The sequence below is a fragment of the Atta cephalotes genome (assembly GCF_000143395.1).
Source record: "Atta cephalotes unplaced genomic scaffold scaffold00018, whole genome shotgun sequence".
NCBI classification, from domain to species: Eukaryota; Metazoa; Arthropoda; class Insecta; order Hymenoptera; family Formicidae; genus Atta; species Atta cephalotes.
Genome location: NW_012130082.1, coordinates 53,321 through 72,982, shown reverse-complemented (window position 1 = coordinate 72,982; position 19,662 = coordinate 53,321). Strand labels below are relative to the sequence as shown.

The 19,662-nt window shown below is 30.1% G+C and overlaps 1 protein-coding gene across 1 annotated transcript in view; it reads right to left on the bottom strand.

Moving 5' to 3' along the window:
* Positions 1–8,850, bottom strand: part of LOC105618676 — a 46,513-nt gene extending 37,663 nt beyond the window's left edge. Inside the window, exon 1 of the mRNA XM_012200203.1 lies at positions 8,688–8,850. Coding sequence (XP_012055593.1) covers positions 8,688–8,850 — 163 coding nt within the window. The remainder of the gene's footprint in view (positions 1–8,687) is intronic.
* Positions 8,851–19,662: the final 10,812 nt, after the last annotated feature.

The window sequence follows — 19,662 nt, the reverse complement described above, 5'->3', positions numbered from 1 at the left end:
ANAGAGAGAGAGAGAGAGAGAATTTTTATAATAAACTTTATTGTAGATCAATTATCACTATACGAAGGATCACTATATAATTATAAATTATCTCCTATTTCCAATATATCAAATTTTGTCGATGAAGATGTGCGGATGAGTTCTCCCCCGAAATATGCTGCGCGACAGGATAAAACTGACAATGTGTTTGACGACAAGATATTATGTATTAGAATTTTCTTACCTCTTTCTGACGCAATCAATTTCATAATTTTAGAACACTTTAATTTTTAATTTTCCTATTTTTTTTTTAGCATCCCAGTTTGGGAATTTTACAAAGGAGATAAAGAGAGACTTTTCTTTATTTTAAAAAGAAAGATTATTAAATCATCTGGTTCTTATATAATCCAACTTAATTTCACAATTACGTGTTGAAAAATTATATATATTATTAATTATATGCATATATTTATATAAGATAAATTCTGTCATTAATCAAATAGATAAAACATATTATTTTTTATTAGATAAATAAAATTCTTACATTATCATTAATTAAGCAAAACACATTATTTTTATTATTATACTTCTAATTGTACATACAAAATAAAAGATTCAAATTAATATGATTTCTATATATATAACTTTCGTTGCATTACACTTGAGATGTTGTTTAAGATTGTCGAATTATTAGCGAAGAGAACAGTGTCTATGTATTCTTGTAAAGCTAACAATAATTATGTACTTCCAAAGTAATTTTGGATTCTTACGAGAAGTTAAATGGCTAATATGCATTTTGTATACTGATGCATCTCTCTAGCGCGTAGATATCAACGGCGACAACTTCGCGGCATGTATTAAATAAATGCTTGCTCACCGAGTTGCGATTATGTACTTTCCACGAGTTTCGGTCTCCTTTATGCGTATATATACTGTGCCCCCATGTAATTTTGGCTCCCGTAATTTCGCTAGAAAGCTTCGAGCGAGTTACAGCCGTTTACTTCCGCTGGGAGAAACGAGACCGTAAGAGAAATAAAATAGAAAAGAAAAGAGACCCTTCATGCTCTTTCTGTCTACAAGCAGTTGAAAAAGAGGAAGCACTCAGCTTTTATAAAAATAAACTCGTTAAAATCCTACTTTCTGCACTCGTTTTGCAGAACATTGTGACGTGACTTGTATATAATCACACCACGGATAATGCACGATAATATTCTGTAATGCGTTACAAACTTTTTAATTACTTCTGAAATTTTTATTGTGTTTTCGTCTAATGCTTTCGTTGCACACAAGTTTTATTTTATTACAGGAGAAAGTTAATTTAAAAAACAGGGTAAAGAAATGTGCGATGTCTTGTAAATATACTATTATTACTATATATTAATATTAATAATATTAATAATATAATACTATAACATTAATAAATTAATTATTATTAATATTAATAATATATTAATATACACTATTACTAATTAGGATTTCTTTTATTTAATTACATCTTATTTAATTATTATTTTTGTCATTTTAATAATTCATTATAAGTATTTAATTAGGATTGGCAACGTTATCTCATAAAAATAACTCGTTACCGTTACTGTTTTTTTTCCTAAAAAATAACTCATTCTCGTTACTCATTATTGATTTACAAAAGTAACTCGTTGTTATCGTTATTCAAAATATAACGTTACTTTTTTGTTACCTTTTTTTTTTAACTATAGAATATTATATGCAGATTTTTTCAATAAATGTAAAAATGTGAAAGATGTGAAAATTTTATTTTTTATTAGAGGAAAAGAGCTTAAAAAATATATGCCCATAGTAAACATTGTGCGTTATTTTCATGAATGAAATAGATGCTGTCATATCACATAATATATATTGCATTTTTTGTAATTTTTATACTTAAATAAATTTAATTTTTGTTATTACTTTTAATAAGATATTTTTTAATTATATATTTAACTCTTAATATACAATTATCTTTTACTGTGCATGATGGGTCATTTATGTGTGGGTTAATTTCCATAATTTTTTAAAAATATACAAAAATTATGAATAAATTCTTATATATATTTTAACATCTTTAAAAAACATTTATGAAATTGTATATTTAAAAAGAAAGAAAGGATAGAAAGAATTATTTAGCCAGGTGGCAGTTTTTCAAAGAAAAGAAATAAGATACGAATAACTCACCATGAATACTCTAAAATTATATTATAATAAAACAATAATATTGTTTGTAATCTTCATTATATACATATATTTAATTTGTGAGATATGACACAGAAAAAGTTTTATTTTAAGAAATTAAATGTACTGTTAAGATTATATCTGAGTTAATCTATACGTGTAAACTGTGAATACAATGAAAAAAAGATGTCATGATTTAAACAGCCAATCAGACCGTCGATATTTCATCTCTATTTTCTAGTTACGACTAAACTTTTACATAGTTAGAAATAAAGTAACGATGAAAGTAACTAAGGAAATCGTTACTGTTATCCCAAAAATGTAATTGCGTTATCAGAACGTTATTCAGAAGAAAATGTAACGTCGTTACTTGTCAACTCTGTGTTTAATATTATACATCTCATATACATTTTCAGTCGGTTTTAAAACGTTCAGGAATTATTCTCTTTTTAGATAAATTATTCTATATTCCGGTTTATACATTTAAAAAATTGTTTCTATAAACGACATCTAATTAAACAACGAAGGAATAAAAAAGAAGATTTCAGTGTGGAATTGTCAGTTAGATGGACACGTTCACAATTTTTCTTCAGTAATTAATAGAAAAAGTATCAAGTACGCGATATGAGAAGTAACTTCTTAATCCGCCTCTTCGCTGTCCTTCTCGAGGTCTAATCGCATCAGCCAGTGTAATTGATATAAATTAACCCGCTCGCTCGAGCGTTTCATTTGTGTCGCAAGGAGGAAGAATACGAAAGTTTGTTATTACCTGTCGTAACTTTGGCGAGCTAACCTTTCCACGAGAAGCCGAGACTTCTAGTCAAGAGAAATTGTGTCCTTTTATAAGCCAATGTAACGGCAGGAGGCCGACTATCAAGCTATTTTATTTCAAAAGTTTCGCATTGAGGCACGAGGAAGATAAATGGGACATTTAATGGCGCAATCATCGAACCGACATCTTCCGTCGCGTGAGAGGACTATAATCGATATATTATTCAGAAAATTCTTAGTCAAGTCACATTTCGAATAATTATTTCTCTATTGCTCATAAAATATATTATTATATGTGGATTTCATGTTGCGCTTTCAACATCATATAATAAAATTTTGTGTATATAATTTCATATATAATTTTTATATTATCTCTCTTTTATACTGCACTTATTTCAAATACAAGATAATCGAACCCTATATGGCCTATCTAAGACTTTGAAGTTTTTTTTCTAATTTTATTTTGAGTCAAAAATTGATTGTTGGTCAGATTAAAAAAAAGAAACATTTCTGAATATTAAAAAAAAATGTGAGATTTTTCAATGTTTATGAATATAGTGAAGTTTTTAAGAGAAAGTAGAGCTTTTTTTTATGTATATGCCCAATATGACCTAAATATTTCTCTTTTTCATAAAAAATGTTAGAAATATGGAAAATAAAGTTCCAATCCAATGTTACTTTTACAGGATTATAGATTATTAATATAACAACATGTAAAAATATGTTTTTATATTATACAAATAATTAATCTACTTATTTATTTATCTATTATACTTATTTATTTATCTCTAATGTTTAATAGGTGAATTAGGAGTTGTGATTTGAAATAACAAAAATACAGGAGAACATTATAACCAATGTGTGTACATTCAAGGTATACACAATGTGTATAACACTGTGTACAGTATATCTAGGTTGATTATATAATTGGTTCTACAAAGAGTTTACATTCTTTAATTGTAAACAAAACGTGATAAATATAAACTGAATATAGTGTTATAAAGTATAAATACAAAGCTACAATAATGTAAACTATTAAGTAAATACAAAGTTATAATAATATTAATTACTAAAATTAATAACCATCTCTTAGTAGTGTAGAAAGCAATTAGTTACGAAATGTTACATCGCGACTATGATGTTCTGTATTTTGCTTTACTGACAATGACAAACAGAACAAATTAAACAATAAACTGATGCAATCTGGTTCAGTACTTCTAGTTCTAGTAAAGCGTAGGTATATTGCGTATAATGTATTATTTTCCTTATTTAATATTCGATAAACAACAAGGAGAAGATAATACATCATGCGCATCATGTGCTTTACAGAAAGCAGTTCTAGTTAGATAGTCTGCATGACTTACTAGCTTTTTGTTAAATTTACCATGTAATTACATTATCCATGAATAACGAATAAGACATATTAGATGTTAGGCCATATTTAATACATTATAGGCAAAGGTAAAAAAATTCTATTAATTCCAATTAATTAAGGAAATTGTTATGGCAATTTAGATAGACTTAAGCAAAATTATTGTTACAGTCTGTATACAAATATATGACAAATATATGACAAAAGAAATTGCGGCTTTTCTCGTCTGATTTCGATACCACGAAAACATTGCAACCTCTTTTTGCAATTTTTCTTTCTGGTCCGTACAATACCTGGCTTTACGGATACGTGACTAGAATGTTTCTCGCTTGTACCGTCATACGACTAGATAACTCGCAATGTTCTTCAAGCAACCCTTTCCATTCTGGCGAAACTCGGCGTTACTCGACTGAAAGTGGGAACTTAGTACGTTCGTAATGTACATTTATTAACTCAGCGCAGTGTTGCGTATATTTTGTTAACAAGGAGAAATCGCTTCCTGCAATCGAATGTTCTTACACCAATAAACACATTATGTATTGCACCCCGTTCTTACGCCGCAGGTGGTAATTTAGGTTAATTACTTCCTGCACAGAGTTAATGATGTCTTTATAACTCGTTTAAGGTCTACAGTTTGTAACGGGGTTGTGCTGCATGTTAATTAATGTTGATAAACGATAAGATTTATGAATCGCGAAATAATTGGTTTTCTTGTAATAATATTACTTTCAGGTAATATTCTAAGCTATTTTTCTTACAAAGGGCCCAAATGAATATAATAAGTGCAATCACTTATCATGCATAAATAAAGATAACGCAACAAATGAAATTATTTACTATGTTGTATAAAAATTGCTTACTGTTACAAACGCGAAATAAAGTTACATTTTAATCTCAGAAAATTTATGCTACCAATTAATGTATGTGTATGTGAAAGATGATATTTAATCTGTTTTCATTTTTACGTTACTTCATAAACGCAGATCGATTCAAATCGGATCAACGATAAAGTATTTCGAAGCAACAACTTGAATATAAAATCAGAAATATTCTCATTCCACGTCTGGTGCGAAAAGTTCATTGTTGTTCACACAAATATAAAGGAATGTCCGCATTGTCAGAAATAATTTTCTACTACGCCGTTGCATATACGCACCGTGTATAAACGCATCTTGTAACTTGGGTTAATTAACAAGCATATACGTGATGCTGGATTTTGTAAAGGGACGGTTGGCTGGTGGTTGGTTGGTTGGTTGACTGCTTTTGTACGAAGTGCCGCAGAGGTGAAAGGGGGATGTACAAGGCAAGGGCATTCCATTGTGCACGCGAGGGATTTAGGCAAAAACCCCTGGTAGATTAAACGACTACGACGTCGCTGATGGCCTTGCCGGAGTATTCAGTAAATTCTGGCAACCATGGAAACGTCCGCTGTGTATTCTGACGAGCGTTTTATTGTATGCACGTGGTAAGGGTTGGTTTTCTTAGGAAGAAGAGCTGATCGAGGGTTTATCCGAGACCCTTCTCAAATGCCATATGCATCTATTTAAATTGTAATTGACAGTCGGACGAATTCTACAGTTCTAGACAAATTGTACAATAATAGTGAGGCGATAATTTGATATTTACACATTTGATAATTACACATCACTTCCAAAAGAAAACTGTCTGAGAAATGATTAACTTTAGATTAAATACTTTAAATATAAAAGCATTAATAACTGCTCTTATGCATTTATTAGTTACATTAATCTATTCATAGATCCAATTATAAATAGAACATATATCCTTTTACAAATCTCATTAATATGATATTTAAGAATACTTTTAATTTTTTTAGTAAAAAACTAAAATTAGAGACTTTATTAAAAACTTGCAATTAGTCTCTAATTTTTAATTAGAAACTTAGTTTATTCAAAACAAAGATAATTTATAAAAATTATAAATAATTAATGTGTGAGCCTAAATTTTGATAGGCAGACGTGGCAGTTGGCCGTAGCAGTTGGCCTTTAATAGATATGCTGAGAGAGAAAGAAAAATAAATCATGCGAAATTAGACGATGTCAAGAAAAGGTAGACACGTATATACGCACGACTAAGGCACGAGTCCGTTTTTGTCACCAAATTGCTCGTTCAAACTGCTCTATTTTATCACGATCTGTCGATAACAGGCAGGTCTGACTAAGGGAAGCGTCTCCCATCTCTTACGTATAGAATCATCTCATCGGGCATATCGTAGATTCTTAAAATGAAGTACCTGCTGAATTTCGCGTATTTGATTTTTATGTTATATAATGATAAACCGTTATGTTAAACAATCTTATTTTGATAAATTTTGTGATATTACTGATTTTCATCGTGCAATAATAAACGCAATTTACAATTGTTTATAATAATTAAGATGAAATTTATTTATCTAACGCATGCGAAATTATTGCTAAGTATCTCTAGATAAATATCGGAAAATTATTTACGTCAACTGTCGAAAGTGATGTTATAGCTTTCTGTTACAGCCAATTCATATCAATGTGAAGAATGTTGTGTTAAAGTGACAGTTGAACATTTCAGTCTGTCCCAATATATTTTTATTGACAATATACGCATACTTTTTGATCTTTTTTTTTTCGCTCGTTGTAAATGACAAAAATAGTTATTGAGCAAAATATTTATCAAAATTATTGGTCTTATCACATTGACGGTTGGTTTCTATCACGTCGACGAGAAAGAAATTATATTTGTACAAATATCTTTCTTTGCCATTATTTAGTTTTAATAAACATAATGTATTTTTTATTATTTTATAAATTTTTTATTATTTTACAGTTTGTTCGTTTCAATCTCTGTCGCAATATAAAATATAGCAATACTTAAAAAAATAAAAACGTTTATTTTTCATGATTATTAATAATTTATATAGAATTTTTATTTTCACAGATTATTTATAGAAAAAGCGTTTGCAACGAGAGATATTAAATGATTGCCACAAATATTATGCATACAAATATTATGGGACCATGAATAGATTATTTTGCAAATAAATATTTACGGCTTTTATTTTTTTTACATAAAAGCTTTTATTTTTTACATAAAAGCTTAGAGCCATCACATACAAAATGGCATAAGCTGCGTAACTATAGCATAAAGCTGCTGGGCTGATGTGATGACATTTATTCTTAAATCTTTATTCAGCCAATTTTGTTACTATAAATGCAACTTTTCACATCTAATCTATTCTGTACACTGCAACTCTTCTAATTGTATTATAATTTTGACTAAATTTTAATTATTTTAAATTTATAATATTTAATCGTATTATGTCTAGTCTTAAAAATTTTTTAGTTTAACATTCGCGAAATTTATATGGCATGAAATATCGTGTTTCTGTCACCATCTCTCTTTGAACGTTGCGTTGTAATATTACTCTTGCAGCATCGTTGGAATTTCATTCTGTCTTTACACGAAGCTGTACCGAGGCATCGACTGGTTCGTGCGGGGAAGAAAACGGAGAGGTCGGCATTTCTAACGAAGTAGAAATTCCTGCGCACGCTTGGCTTTGCCGACAATCGCAACAAGGCACGTTTTGAAGCGGGTATCGAAGCGGATATCGAAGCTACCTGCCAGAGAACAATGAAGGGATCAATTACCGTTTTAGAACACTCCGGCAATAGGAATTGAGACCAAAATACTGGCAGTTGAGAGCTGGAAATGGACATTTGATTCGTGATTCGACCACTTGCCTTCGCACAAATTGGACTATAGATTAGTTCATGACAAAAAACATTTAATTAAAGTATACAGAAGAATAATACAAAAGAATAAGTTGTTACTGCAAATAGAATTTTAATTGTAAACCATTCATATGAGTTGTAGTTTTCGCGAAAATACGTAAAATTTTTAATATTGATGGATGGCCCTCATAGAAATAATATTGAACGATAGTGATTAATTATTTTGGATATTAAAAGTACTACTGTTAGTGCTGTTTAGTGCTTTAATACATATTCAAATAAATAATTTTCGGTATCGGTTAACATTAAACTTCTGTAAGAAATTTATGTAAGAAAAAGTGACGAATTATTCTAAATTTGAACTTATTTATCTGAATTAAAAAGCTTGTTGAACTTTCTGTTCGTCTCTAAAATTTTTTTCTCTACTAGATTCATTCTCGACGTTTGATACGATGGATAGTAAACATTTGGAAATAAGATCCTTCAGTCCCGGATTCCATTCCAACTAATTTCAACGATCCCAGATTCATTCGTCGCGCCATCGCGGTTTCTGCGTTAGTTCGCCGAGTGGATATGCATTTGTCGGCACGTTAAAAGCGTTCTTCAAGCTTTCTACGTGCGACAAAACCGGAGGGGGCAAAAGTTTAACTCACGCGAGCATGGACGCGTCTCGTCGCTTCCATCACCACAGTCGTCCACAACGTTACAAACTTTGTTGAGGGCGATACAGTGCCCGTTGGCGCACTGAAATTCGCTCTGCCGGCAAGAAAGCACCGTCGTCGCCGTGAGGATGCAGGTGCAAACGAGCCAATGCATGTCTGAAACAATATAAAAAGCAGCGTGGTTTTAGTATCATGAAAAAAAGAACTCTTCTCGCGCTTATGATCTGAATTTTTCATGTGACTTGAAAATTTCAAGTGAGTTATGATCGTTATTGCAACCAAAGCGTATCCGTATTTATATCAAAATTCAAATCCTTTATATAATATATATTTTTACTTATGTGTACGCGAAGAGAATTTTTTCTTAGAGTTTATCCTGAAAATATGATAGTCGTAGGGTAACATTATATTTCGAAGAATTTTAATGTAAATCTCTCTCATTCATTAATAAAATCACAACAAAGTATAAAATAAGTTTGATTAATTTTACTGAAGTGCATGGTAAAAATTTTTAAAATATTGTATTGCACCAAAACTACTATATTTTCAGGAATAAATTTTAAAAGAAAATTCTCTCTGTGTAATATTTATACAATTATATAATTTATACAATTATATAAAATGTAACACAATTATACAAATTCTCTAATTTTTAAACACGATAAACAAAGAAATTTAATGAGAATACATCGCTGTTAAGTGACGCAAGTTATGACAAAATTTTTACTTTACAAGAAGAATGATGTCATCCTTCAAGTTATTCGCAAATCAATTTGAAATAATGATGACATCATCCTTCTCGCAAAGTAATAAAAGTTTTGACATCATAATTAGCACCTGTCTAACCACGCTCTCATTAGCTTTAAATTACTTTATTTATTGTGTTTTTTAATTTAATTATTGTGAATTTTAATATACAATTAATTACATTTAATTAATATAATAATAAATAACATAACATATAAATTATATGTAAATTACATATAATTAGCTCGTGAATAATATTTGCAGAGGCATTTTTTTAATTCAAAATATCTGTTTTTTAAAATGATTCATCACACATTTTTGATATATTAAACAACTTTTTTATGAAAAAATATTTCTCTGTCATAAGTATATAATGGTATTTGAATTTCGTGAATCGATAAAAAAGCGAATCGCAGGATTGAAAGTTAGCAAAATGAAAGTATATTTACACAGAGAATCAGTGGAACTGAGTTTTGACGTGCAAATTATATCAATATGTTACTTTATGCTGTGATTCAAAACGTTATTTAAAATGTTATTGATTTGGAAAGCGAATTTCATTTACTTTATTTCAATCGTTTTATTAGATAATCATAAAAATTCGTAACTTTATTATCAAAAAATTATTTATTTAATTCACGTTAAAATTGTAACAAAATGAAAGAATGAATAAAAAAAGTAAATCTACATTTCGCTTATTAAACTTAATTAATTCAACTAGTATCACTCGAGAGAACTCGAACGTCACGCCCGGCTCCGTCTGAGATTAACAGAGTTACTACTACTAACATAAAAATATTATTGTTGTGGTGATGATAAAGTTTCGTAACAACGTAAACGCGCGCAACTTCGTCCTCCTCCAACTTAAATCGAACAGGAACACGAAGGATATCGGACCACGTTCTCTCGATTTCCGACGTCGCCTGAAAGCGTCAACGTCGTTCACCCAATTGAAGTGAAACTTTCGCTATTCTCGACTCCCCAATGTAATCCTTGCTGTCTTTGCTTTTTTTCCCTTAAAACTAGTAAAACTGAGGTCAGACCGAGCAACTAATTCGTTAATTACGATATAGGAACGAATTCCGCAATTCCTTTGAACTGCAATTAATTTTTATAAACATAACATAATAAAGAAAATATAAAAACTAGTAAGGAAAATTAATCATTGAAGCAATAATAAAAAAGAAATGTTTATTTTAATAAATTATATTTAAAAAAAGATATTAATAACAATATTCAAATTTTCAAAATTGTCATATTTAAAAATACAACTTTTATTAATTTCTCATTTTGTTAAAATATTTTTAAAATAAATTTAAAATAATTTTAATATATTATATATCCGCATATTATACAGTAAATCTTCATCATCATGAGAATTGAATAATCTGCATGTATTCTATCATCAGCCTCTTATTCTTGAAGTCTATATGGTAATATTATAATCTTTTTCTCAAGCAGATAAAATGAAGAGACATGCATTTTTCTTTTCGCTCAATCGACTCGATGCGTAGCTAATTTCCATCGCCACAAAGAGAAAATTCAAGTGCGAGATAAGAAAGGAACAATTCGGTATTCATGGAATTACAAAGACTAAAGCGAAAGGAAATCAGACTGACAAGCAGGGAAAAAGTAAGTTATCGTTGCGGCGCGCTAGTATACATTCTCGCCTCCTTCTTGTCTCGTCGCTTGAAAGTTACGCTGAATAAGTTTAAATGTCAGGAAATATGCAGAGCCGTCTCTGGAAGAAAGCGCGAAAGTTTCTCGAATGTCGCGCGGTAAGAAGACGGACCCATCGCCCACTTAGACCTCGATGTCTCTGAGAGCTTTAAGTCACCTTTGCATTAAAATCATAGGAATCTAGTGCGATATAATGCGGGTTGCGTAAATCTAATACATTTTCTTCATTTGTATCATCTTTTCTTCATTTGTATGTAATAACTCTTTCAACATCCTATGCTTAAAAATTTTCGAATATGTATTAAATCTTAAGTCTTTATTTTTTTTAAAGATTAAAAAAAGGTATGAAATTATAGCAATAGTTTTACAAGCAATAAAATATGATTTATTATTATTAATTTTTATTACATTTTTATTTTTTATTATTAATAATATGTATATCTATTGCTCTGAAAGTTTAAATATTTTTTTTTCATAGCTAGAGATACAATAAACATTTTTCATAAAGTTTAAAACAGTCTACTATTGAAACTGTCGTTTCAAAATGCTAAGTCGAGATTATTATTTTCACATTTCGTGAGTTTATATCGCACGTGTCACCGACTTTACGTCAGATGTTGTATAAAGGAACGGGAAATTGTCAAGATATCTCCGAGATGTTGCATCGAATATTCAAACGTTTAATGCGGGATTCGAGCTTCCGCGTCAGTCTATTGCGACTTTTTAATATTTTTAGCTTCCAATTTCACGGATGAGACATCCTTCTTGCTATGAACGTATTCCGCGTGCCATCCTTCTCATTCCGAATTTCCAGAAAATTTCTATAAATACCTCCCGCGTTAGAACTTTAAACAAAATTAATTTCTTAATGGTGGCACGCAAATAATATAAATCTATTTAGCAGTGGAACTTTCAATTTTCGAATTGCCGAGAGTAATCTATTAGATTAAATTTCAAATTACAGTTATTATTGTAAATTTTACTAAATTTGTGTATTATAAATTTGTGTATTTGCAATGTGCAATGCAATTTATCTGTATAATGAGGAAACAAATGTTCTTCTAAGTATAATCAAACAATATTTAAAAAATGTAAATTCATAATTAGTAGACAATTTATATTAGTAGAAAATTTATTTTATTCAATAATAATTGCTATATAATTATTTTAGAGTATAGTAAAACACTTTTATACTATTTTCTATAAAGGAACGATCACCATCTTGTAAGACATTTATCTCATGTCTATTTGGTTTCATTATCGATCTATTTGACCGATATAATGTATGTGTTCAATAATGTTTATTGACTTGGTTAAATTAACTATACGGACGAGAGTTAGTTACCTTATTTGTGGCCTAAAGGCTAAGTCAGTATTAATTAATGATTAACATGCTACGTACAACATTTTACAAAAGTACAATTAATATACAATTAATTTTTTAAATTAATACCATTTCATTGATAAAAAAGATAAGATTATTAATTAATTGGTTAATTTATGTGGATTATTTTTATTTGTTTAAAATATTTTTTTTCTCATTGATATTGAATAAAAATGAAAACAAAAATATAATTCACAATCAAATTTATTCGGTACGCAAGTGTACCGTTGTGCGTTCACTTGCGATGTTTTCGCTTTTCGCAGGAAAATGTATGGCTATATAATTTACATAAACAGCGGGTTACTATCGAGACTGTTTTAGTAATGCAAACGATGAGGATTCGACGAGGGGGGAATGAAAATTATGAACTCCCAAATTAGTCAGTTATCCTTTTTATACAATATTCGGCAATGATATCTAATATTAAATTTGTATATTAAATGTTATGAGTTTTCGAATTAAATTACTTTTCTCTTTACTTGCAAACATATATTAATACAATATAATTATCAATACACGCAATTTTACGTATACATCATATATAAAATATTTATGTATTTAAAATAAATAGGATCTTTGTGTAAAATCTCAAGAATTTGTTTCAAGTTTACTTTACGTATTCTGAGAAATATTTTATTTAAGAATAGTATTAAATAGTAAGTCGATTTTATTTATCTCACGTCTTATACCTTATTCATAACAGAGAGAAAGCTCTGAAAATATATCTTAATGTCGCAATCCGGAGAAAGTGAATAAAATTGAATAAAACATTGAAGTAAACAGATCGCTTAAATAAAAGGAAAATTTTTGTATCTATTTTTCCGGAAGCTTACGTAGCTAATGGGTGCATTGAATATTACAATCGCTCACTGAGCGCTCAGTCAGAGCTCTTGCATCTAATTGGCACATTCCGTTAAAACTAAAAATATAGACCAAACAGATACAAGAGTTCACTGAGCGGTCATAATACTGAATGCACCCATTGTAAATACTAACAGTTGACTGCTGACTATCTTGTTTCTTTGTTTGTAGCGTAATTTTATTTGTTTATATTATTCATTATATTATTCATTTTGCAATTGCAGATGTCCTTGGATTAAGTCAAAGAGAATTTCAGAAAATATTTTTATGACTTTGACGTTGTACTAAATAGAATTTCCTGGATACTATTTGACCTGAAACCTACCATGACAAGCACGAAGACAACTGAAAAGCCTCTGTCATCTACAAGATAGCATTAAGCTTAGTCACTCTCGTGGAAAGTGCTTACATTTTAAGCTTTTAACTTATCGCTGCGATTTAACTATCATTTTGCTATATCTTTAGAGCTTTAAACATTTAGTTGCGTCGATCTATGATATTTCTTCCTAATTTTTTAAAGCGAGTTTTGTAATTGGTACGACGTGAACTAATATGCACGTGAATTAATAGATACTCAAGAATATTTCAAACAGAATTTTTTTACGCGTAATTATTTTTAAAATATTAAAGGTTATTTCATGTTAATTATTTTTATATTTTTAATTTATATACCTAATTTAAAGAGTTATATTTTTAATATGTAAAGAAAACTTGAGATAAAATCGTAAACTTAACAGTGTTTGGAGATACGATGAAGCAATTTTTCACATATTAATTGTTCATAGAATTTTTTGTGAAATACATTATGCGTGCCTAGATTGTAATTTGTGTTGCCGTTACAGTACTCAACTTTTGATTGAAATTAGATTCGAGTGATAAATCCACAATACCTAGTTATAGAAAGATTACATCGTGAGTTGCGTTGTATTGTGCGTGTTTCAGTTATAATACAGCAAAATTTAGACTGTCATCAGGCAAAATTACTAATCGCTCCAACGTATAACCCACACACACACTGGATACACAATGGCTTTTTGGAAACTTCCCCCAGGTATAACCGCAGGCCAAACTTCATCAAAGTTCTCTTCCGCCAACATCGAATATAATATCGCGTTGTCGTTGCATGCACGCACATACGTACACTCGTGTCGAATATCACGTCTAAGTCTGCGTCCACATGTATAATGCCAATAGTCACTGAAACTTTAAGCTAAAAGCACCATCCGCGTCTCTTGAACTGAAGCTTCCGCCATTATGATCGCAATCTTTCAAATTCAAATGACACTTGGATTATATAGAATTTAACTATCTCAATGTTCTGATATCAATTTAAATTGTCAATTTAAATCGCACGTCTAAAAAACATGTAATAATTCCATTTTCGCCATGAGCGAATTTTACTTTACATCGATCTTTAATTCAGTGGTGATTATAATTTTGGAATGCATCGTATGTTTCAAGATTATTTTCATTTATATCTTTCAATTTGTTACCTTTGATAAGTGTTACAAATTAATTTAAATAATTTTATTATTCAAATATTTTAGTTTATATCTATTATTTAATTATAATTTACAAACAATTCACAATTAACATAATGAATTACATGTAAATTTATGGATATACAAAATATACGTAATATATAAATATATTTTAATATTCAATTTGAATAGAATTTTTTATATATAACTATATATAATTATACTATTGTATGCATTTAATTACGTAATTTGTCATTTATAAAAGTCTCTTTTAATAAATTATTAGCTCAATATAATATATCCTCAATTCATGTCGACGTTTAACTAATTTATTATCAATAAATTGTGTTACTCAGTTATTAAAACATTCTGAAAATGACATTTTATTAAGAAGTATATCTTTATCTATTATTGCAGTCAATATTACATCAAAACTTCCTCCTATGACTTTTTTCTTAATGCACCTTAACGTTATATCATTTTTCACAATGTCTTCTTATGGCAGACGCATCATTCGGTCTCCCTCATGTCTAATCTTTTGTCATCGTTCCGCAAGAAAGGATGGCTCGCATAAAAGACACAACCTGTGGTTTCCTCTCCCTTGTTTTCGCTTGCTCCCCTATTTTCTTTACCGAACAACGACGAAAAATGTTCTCGAATGAAAAAAAGTTTTTTTATCGCGCCAATCCTTTTCTATACCTACCGTTTTCTTTCTGTCTTATCTCTTGTAATCCTCTATCTTCATCTTTTACTAGCTCTTACTCATCCTCGTTTATTTCTATTTTCATTTTCTGAGATTGACTGAATGCAAAAGCTCTCAAAATAATCTTGTTTCTGCTCGGTGATAATCGATACGGATGGATTTCGAAATTTCTGCTAAATGCTTTTGAGACTGCGTAAAGATAAGAAAGAGAAGAGATTGTAACGATAGATAACGATTCGCGCAATAAACTTTTTTTAGGACTAGTAGTCATGACGGAATATATCTTAGTTTCAGAGAATCCACCATAAACATCCCGGAAATTAAAAAAATTACATATTATTTTTTTATCTCTACAGTTTTATTGATTTTGTTTCCTACTCCTTTCCCATGAATTCTACCTTGCAATTGCTCATGGAAGAAATATATATATTTCTCTTTTACTTTTGAAAATAAACGTTTCTGTAGCCACGAAACTTTATATCATAAAGTATTTTTCTAAAATGTTCGAAGAATTTTAATACAAATCATTATTCATTCAATCTTTCGATCTTATTTTATTAGAATAAAATAACTTATAACTGTATTTTATATTGATTGTATTTTCAGTTCGAAATTTTTATCTTGCATTTTCTGATGAAATCTCATCATCGTTTGAATATATTGTGAAGAAGGAGGGATGAAGATCCTATATAAATGATAAGTATACGAATGCGTCCTTCATTGTGTTAGATATACATATCTCTCAAAGTTGAGCGGAGTGAAGCTTAATTATTCATATTTCCGAGCAATTCATATCGCCGACTTTCGGATAACAGCATAGATGTTTGATAATGAAATACTAAACTTGAGAATTAATTGCGACAATTGGCATGCTTCAGAGGAGGGCATTAATCGTAGACTACACTTTAAATTAATTCCGCGAAACGTCACGAAACTATGTGAAAGTAAGTTATTATCGTTAAACCATACAATACATTTTTTTATTTATTGAGTATATAATTTTTATAGAGCGTATAAAAATATAATAAAATACATTTAAAATTTTTTTTAATTGTAACCCTAATTTCTTCAAATTTTAATAAGTTTAATAATTTTAAAATATTTAAAAATATATATTTAGGGGAAGTCCGGGCAAGGCAAACGTTCCGAGCAAAGCGAATATTTTTTATTTTTGCTTATTTATCTGAGATAGTGCTATGAGTCTCTGAGATAGAGCTATGAGTCTCTAATTATTGAAGAAATGACAGATCAAAGACGCCTTGAAAATGCGAAACAACACATAATTGCGCTCGTTTGTATTAGATAAATAGGTGATAAAGAAATAAAAGAAATTGTGTGTTTTCTTGTGATTTTCGCTAAGGTACGTAGTTTAATTATTAGCAGTAACTGTTTCTTGATCAGTGTGAATGATTTTTTACAAGAATTCTCTGACTTTAAATGTGATTTGAGGTTAAAATTTTTTATTTATTGCTTACTATAAGTTTTTAAAATAAACATTGGCATAAAGATAATAACAATTTGTTATTATTTATACGCGGTTAAAAAAAATATATTGACTTCATGATTTTTAAATTTTAGGACAAAAAGAATAAGTTGACTTCACATTTGCATCATGTTTTCTCAAGAAAAAACAACACGTCATGTTTTCTCAAGAAAAAATAACTTTTTCAAAATTTTTCCAATAATTCTCACTTAAGATAGTTTATGCTTATGCTCAACAAAGAAGAGACATATTTCATTTGAATAACGTATCTTCCTTCAAACGAATCAACGCCTGAGCGTGAGTAGTGAAGAAGAATGGAAAAGAATTTCTTGCTCGCCTGAGGACACAAAGAGATATACGAATGTGGATGAAAGGTAGTTTTAGAGATCTCACCTTATTTGAAAGCCTTGCATTTGCATATGGTTTAAATCATATATTCAAACAAATGAAATTAAAATTTGCAATCTTAATTCTTTGACAATGGATTATATGTGTAGTAGGTATGTTCTGCAGTAAATATTACATCATAGGATTGTATAATGATACTTACTTTAATGCAATAACTTTGAGAAATTCTCTTTACAACATATTATCGGTTTACCTAACAGAAACGTGTTTAATTTAACAGAGAAACAAAATATTATAACTTGCACAGTTAAGCGATTCTAACACTGCATGTTAATGAGAAACTTGTTTTGCAACGAATCGTATGATTTCTACGTTTAAGTTGGCTTCGTCTGACCTCTAAATTTCTCGATTATAATTTATTTCTTGAGCAATTTCTAGAGTTTTGCGAAGGAGAACGGAAGCGACGATCCGGAAATACGTCGAGGAATGCGCGAAGATCACTATTCGTAGAAATTGCACGATGGAACTCGAAGAAATGTCGGATTCAATTTCAGGCGTGAATTTTAAAGACGATAGTCTCTCATTGGATGACCTCGAAGCGAGCTAACACTATAACGAATCTGTTTAATAACTATAATTAAAATACGCACGCATATTTATAATTAGGTTATTATTACATGAAAATAATTTGCTTCACGAAGATATTGTATTATATAAAATATAGCATTTTTTTTATATTATAATTTATAAATAATTATAAGTAAGCTAATTATAGCTAGAATATTGTTAAAAAAAATATTTCTCTTTCTCAACGGAAAATAATTTAGCAGAATTACAAGCGGATTTCTATTTTTCATAAGTTACATAAATGAATACATAAAATGAAGTACATTAGTCACTGAAATACGATACAATAATTTGCTTTGTCTGGCCAACTTTGAGTATACCGAGGCTATTAGAACGTTATGAGCTCAGCGAGCGCGTAATTAGCTAACTCAGGTGGACAAGGCAAATTACGTGTATTTGGATCGCGAATATTAGGCGGCACGCATATTCATTATCGATTAGCTCAATAAACCGTGTCAGATCAACGCCGGTACCGTGGCGCCATTAGATGATCATTTTCTAGCATGCCACACATCGAAAATAGCCCCATTGCTATACGAAACGCGCCGTTCGATTTCAGTATGTAATTACCATCAGCCGAGTTATCCTAAATCTTCAGCCAAACTGAATCGTTCTAATTCGGTGCAAATCGCAGCGGTGATGATGCCGATAGAATGCTGCGAATAATTTCGTGGCAAAATTCAACGAGATTCATGACTGAGGCAATAACCGTCCATGAAATTTATTTACTAGCATCAATAATTCGTTCTCGATGAATAATATGGATAACGATTTTGCTAATTTTGATCTCGTGAAACGATATACGTACATATAGCTGAATTACAAAGTAAAAAACTTGAACTCGGAAACTTTATATGTTCAGAATATGTACAATTTTCAAAAGTTTAATCACAGAGATATAACTACATTCAGAAAAAAAGTCTTTCTCCATTCTGTGAAAAAAAATATTTTGTATGTCCTGATATATTTATTAATTGCCAATCTGGATGGGAAAGATGGGAACAAATTACATGGTTTATGTAGAATTATTCGCATGAATTCTCTTATACTTTTTTATACTCTATACTTTATGATCTTTGACAAATTTCTCGAGCATTGAAATGTCACATCAATCTAACTAAAGCCATTAGTGCTACTATCAGATGATGAATTAGAGTCACGTTACGTGAGTCGCGTGAAACGGTATGCTCTTCTATATGTCGATCAGACATTTCGTGAATAATTCGTGGGAATTTAGCGCCGAAATTCGGTGCATTAAATGTGCGAAATCCTTTCAGCGCACATACCAAAACGCGTTGCGGGTGAACAACATCCATCGAATAAACTTGTCTCTGTTGGACGGGGGTATCGGAGGTACTCTGGAAACACAGGCATTTCGGGATCCATGCTACAACCAACTATTGTCCTATCTGTGAGGTTAACAAGGCGCAAACTATCGCTATCGAATAGCACTGCATGCCACTGGACACCGTCCGCAAATTGTTGGCATTCGATATCTTTTCATAGGCCTCTGAGCGTTTTTGGAATGTGGCTTGGAGGAATCAACTCTCCGCTTATGTTTATGAGAATTTCAGAGATAGCACGAGAGAGAGAGAGAGAGAGAGAGAGAGAGAGAGAGAGAGAGATGAGTCATATACATGTACGTCTACGTT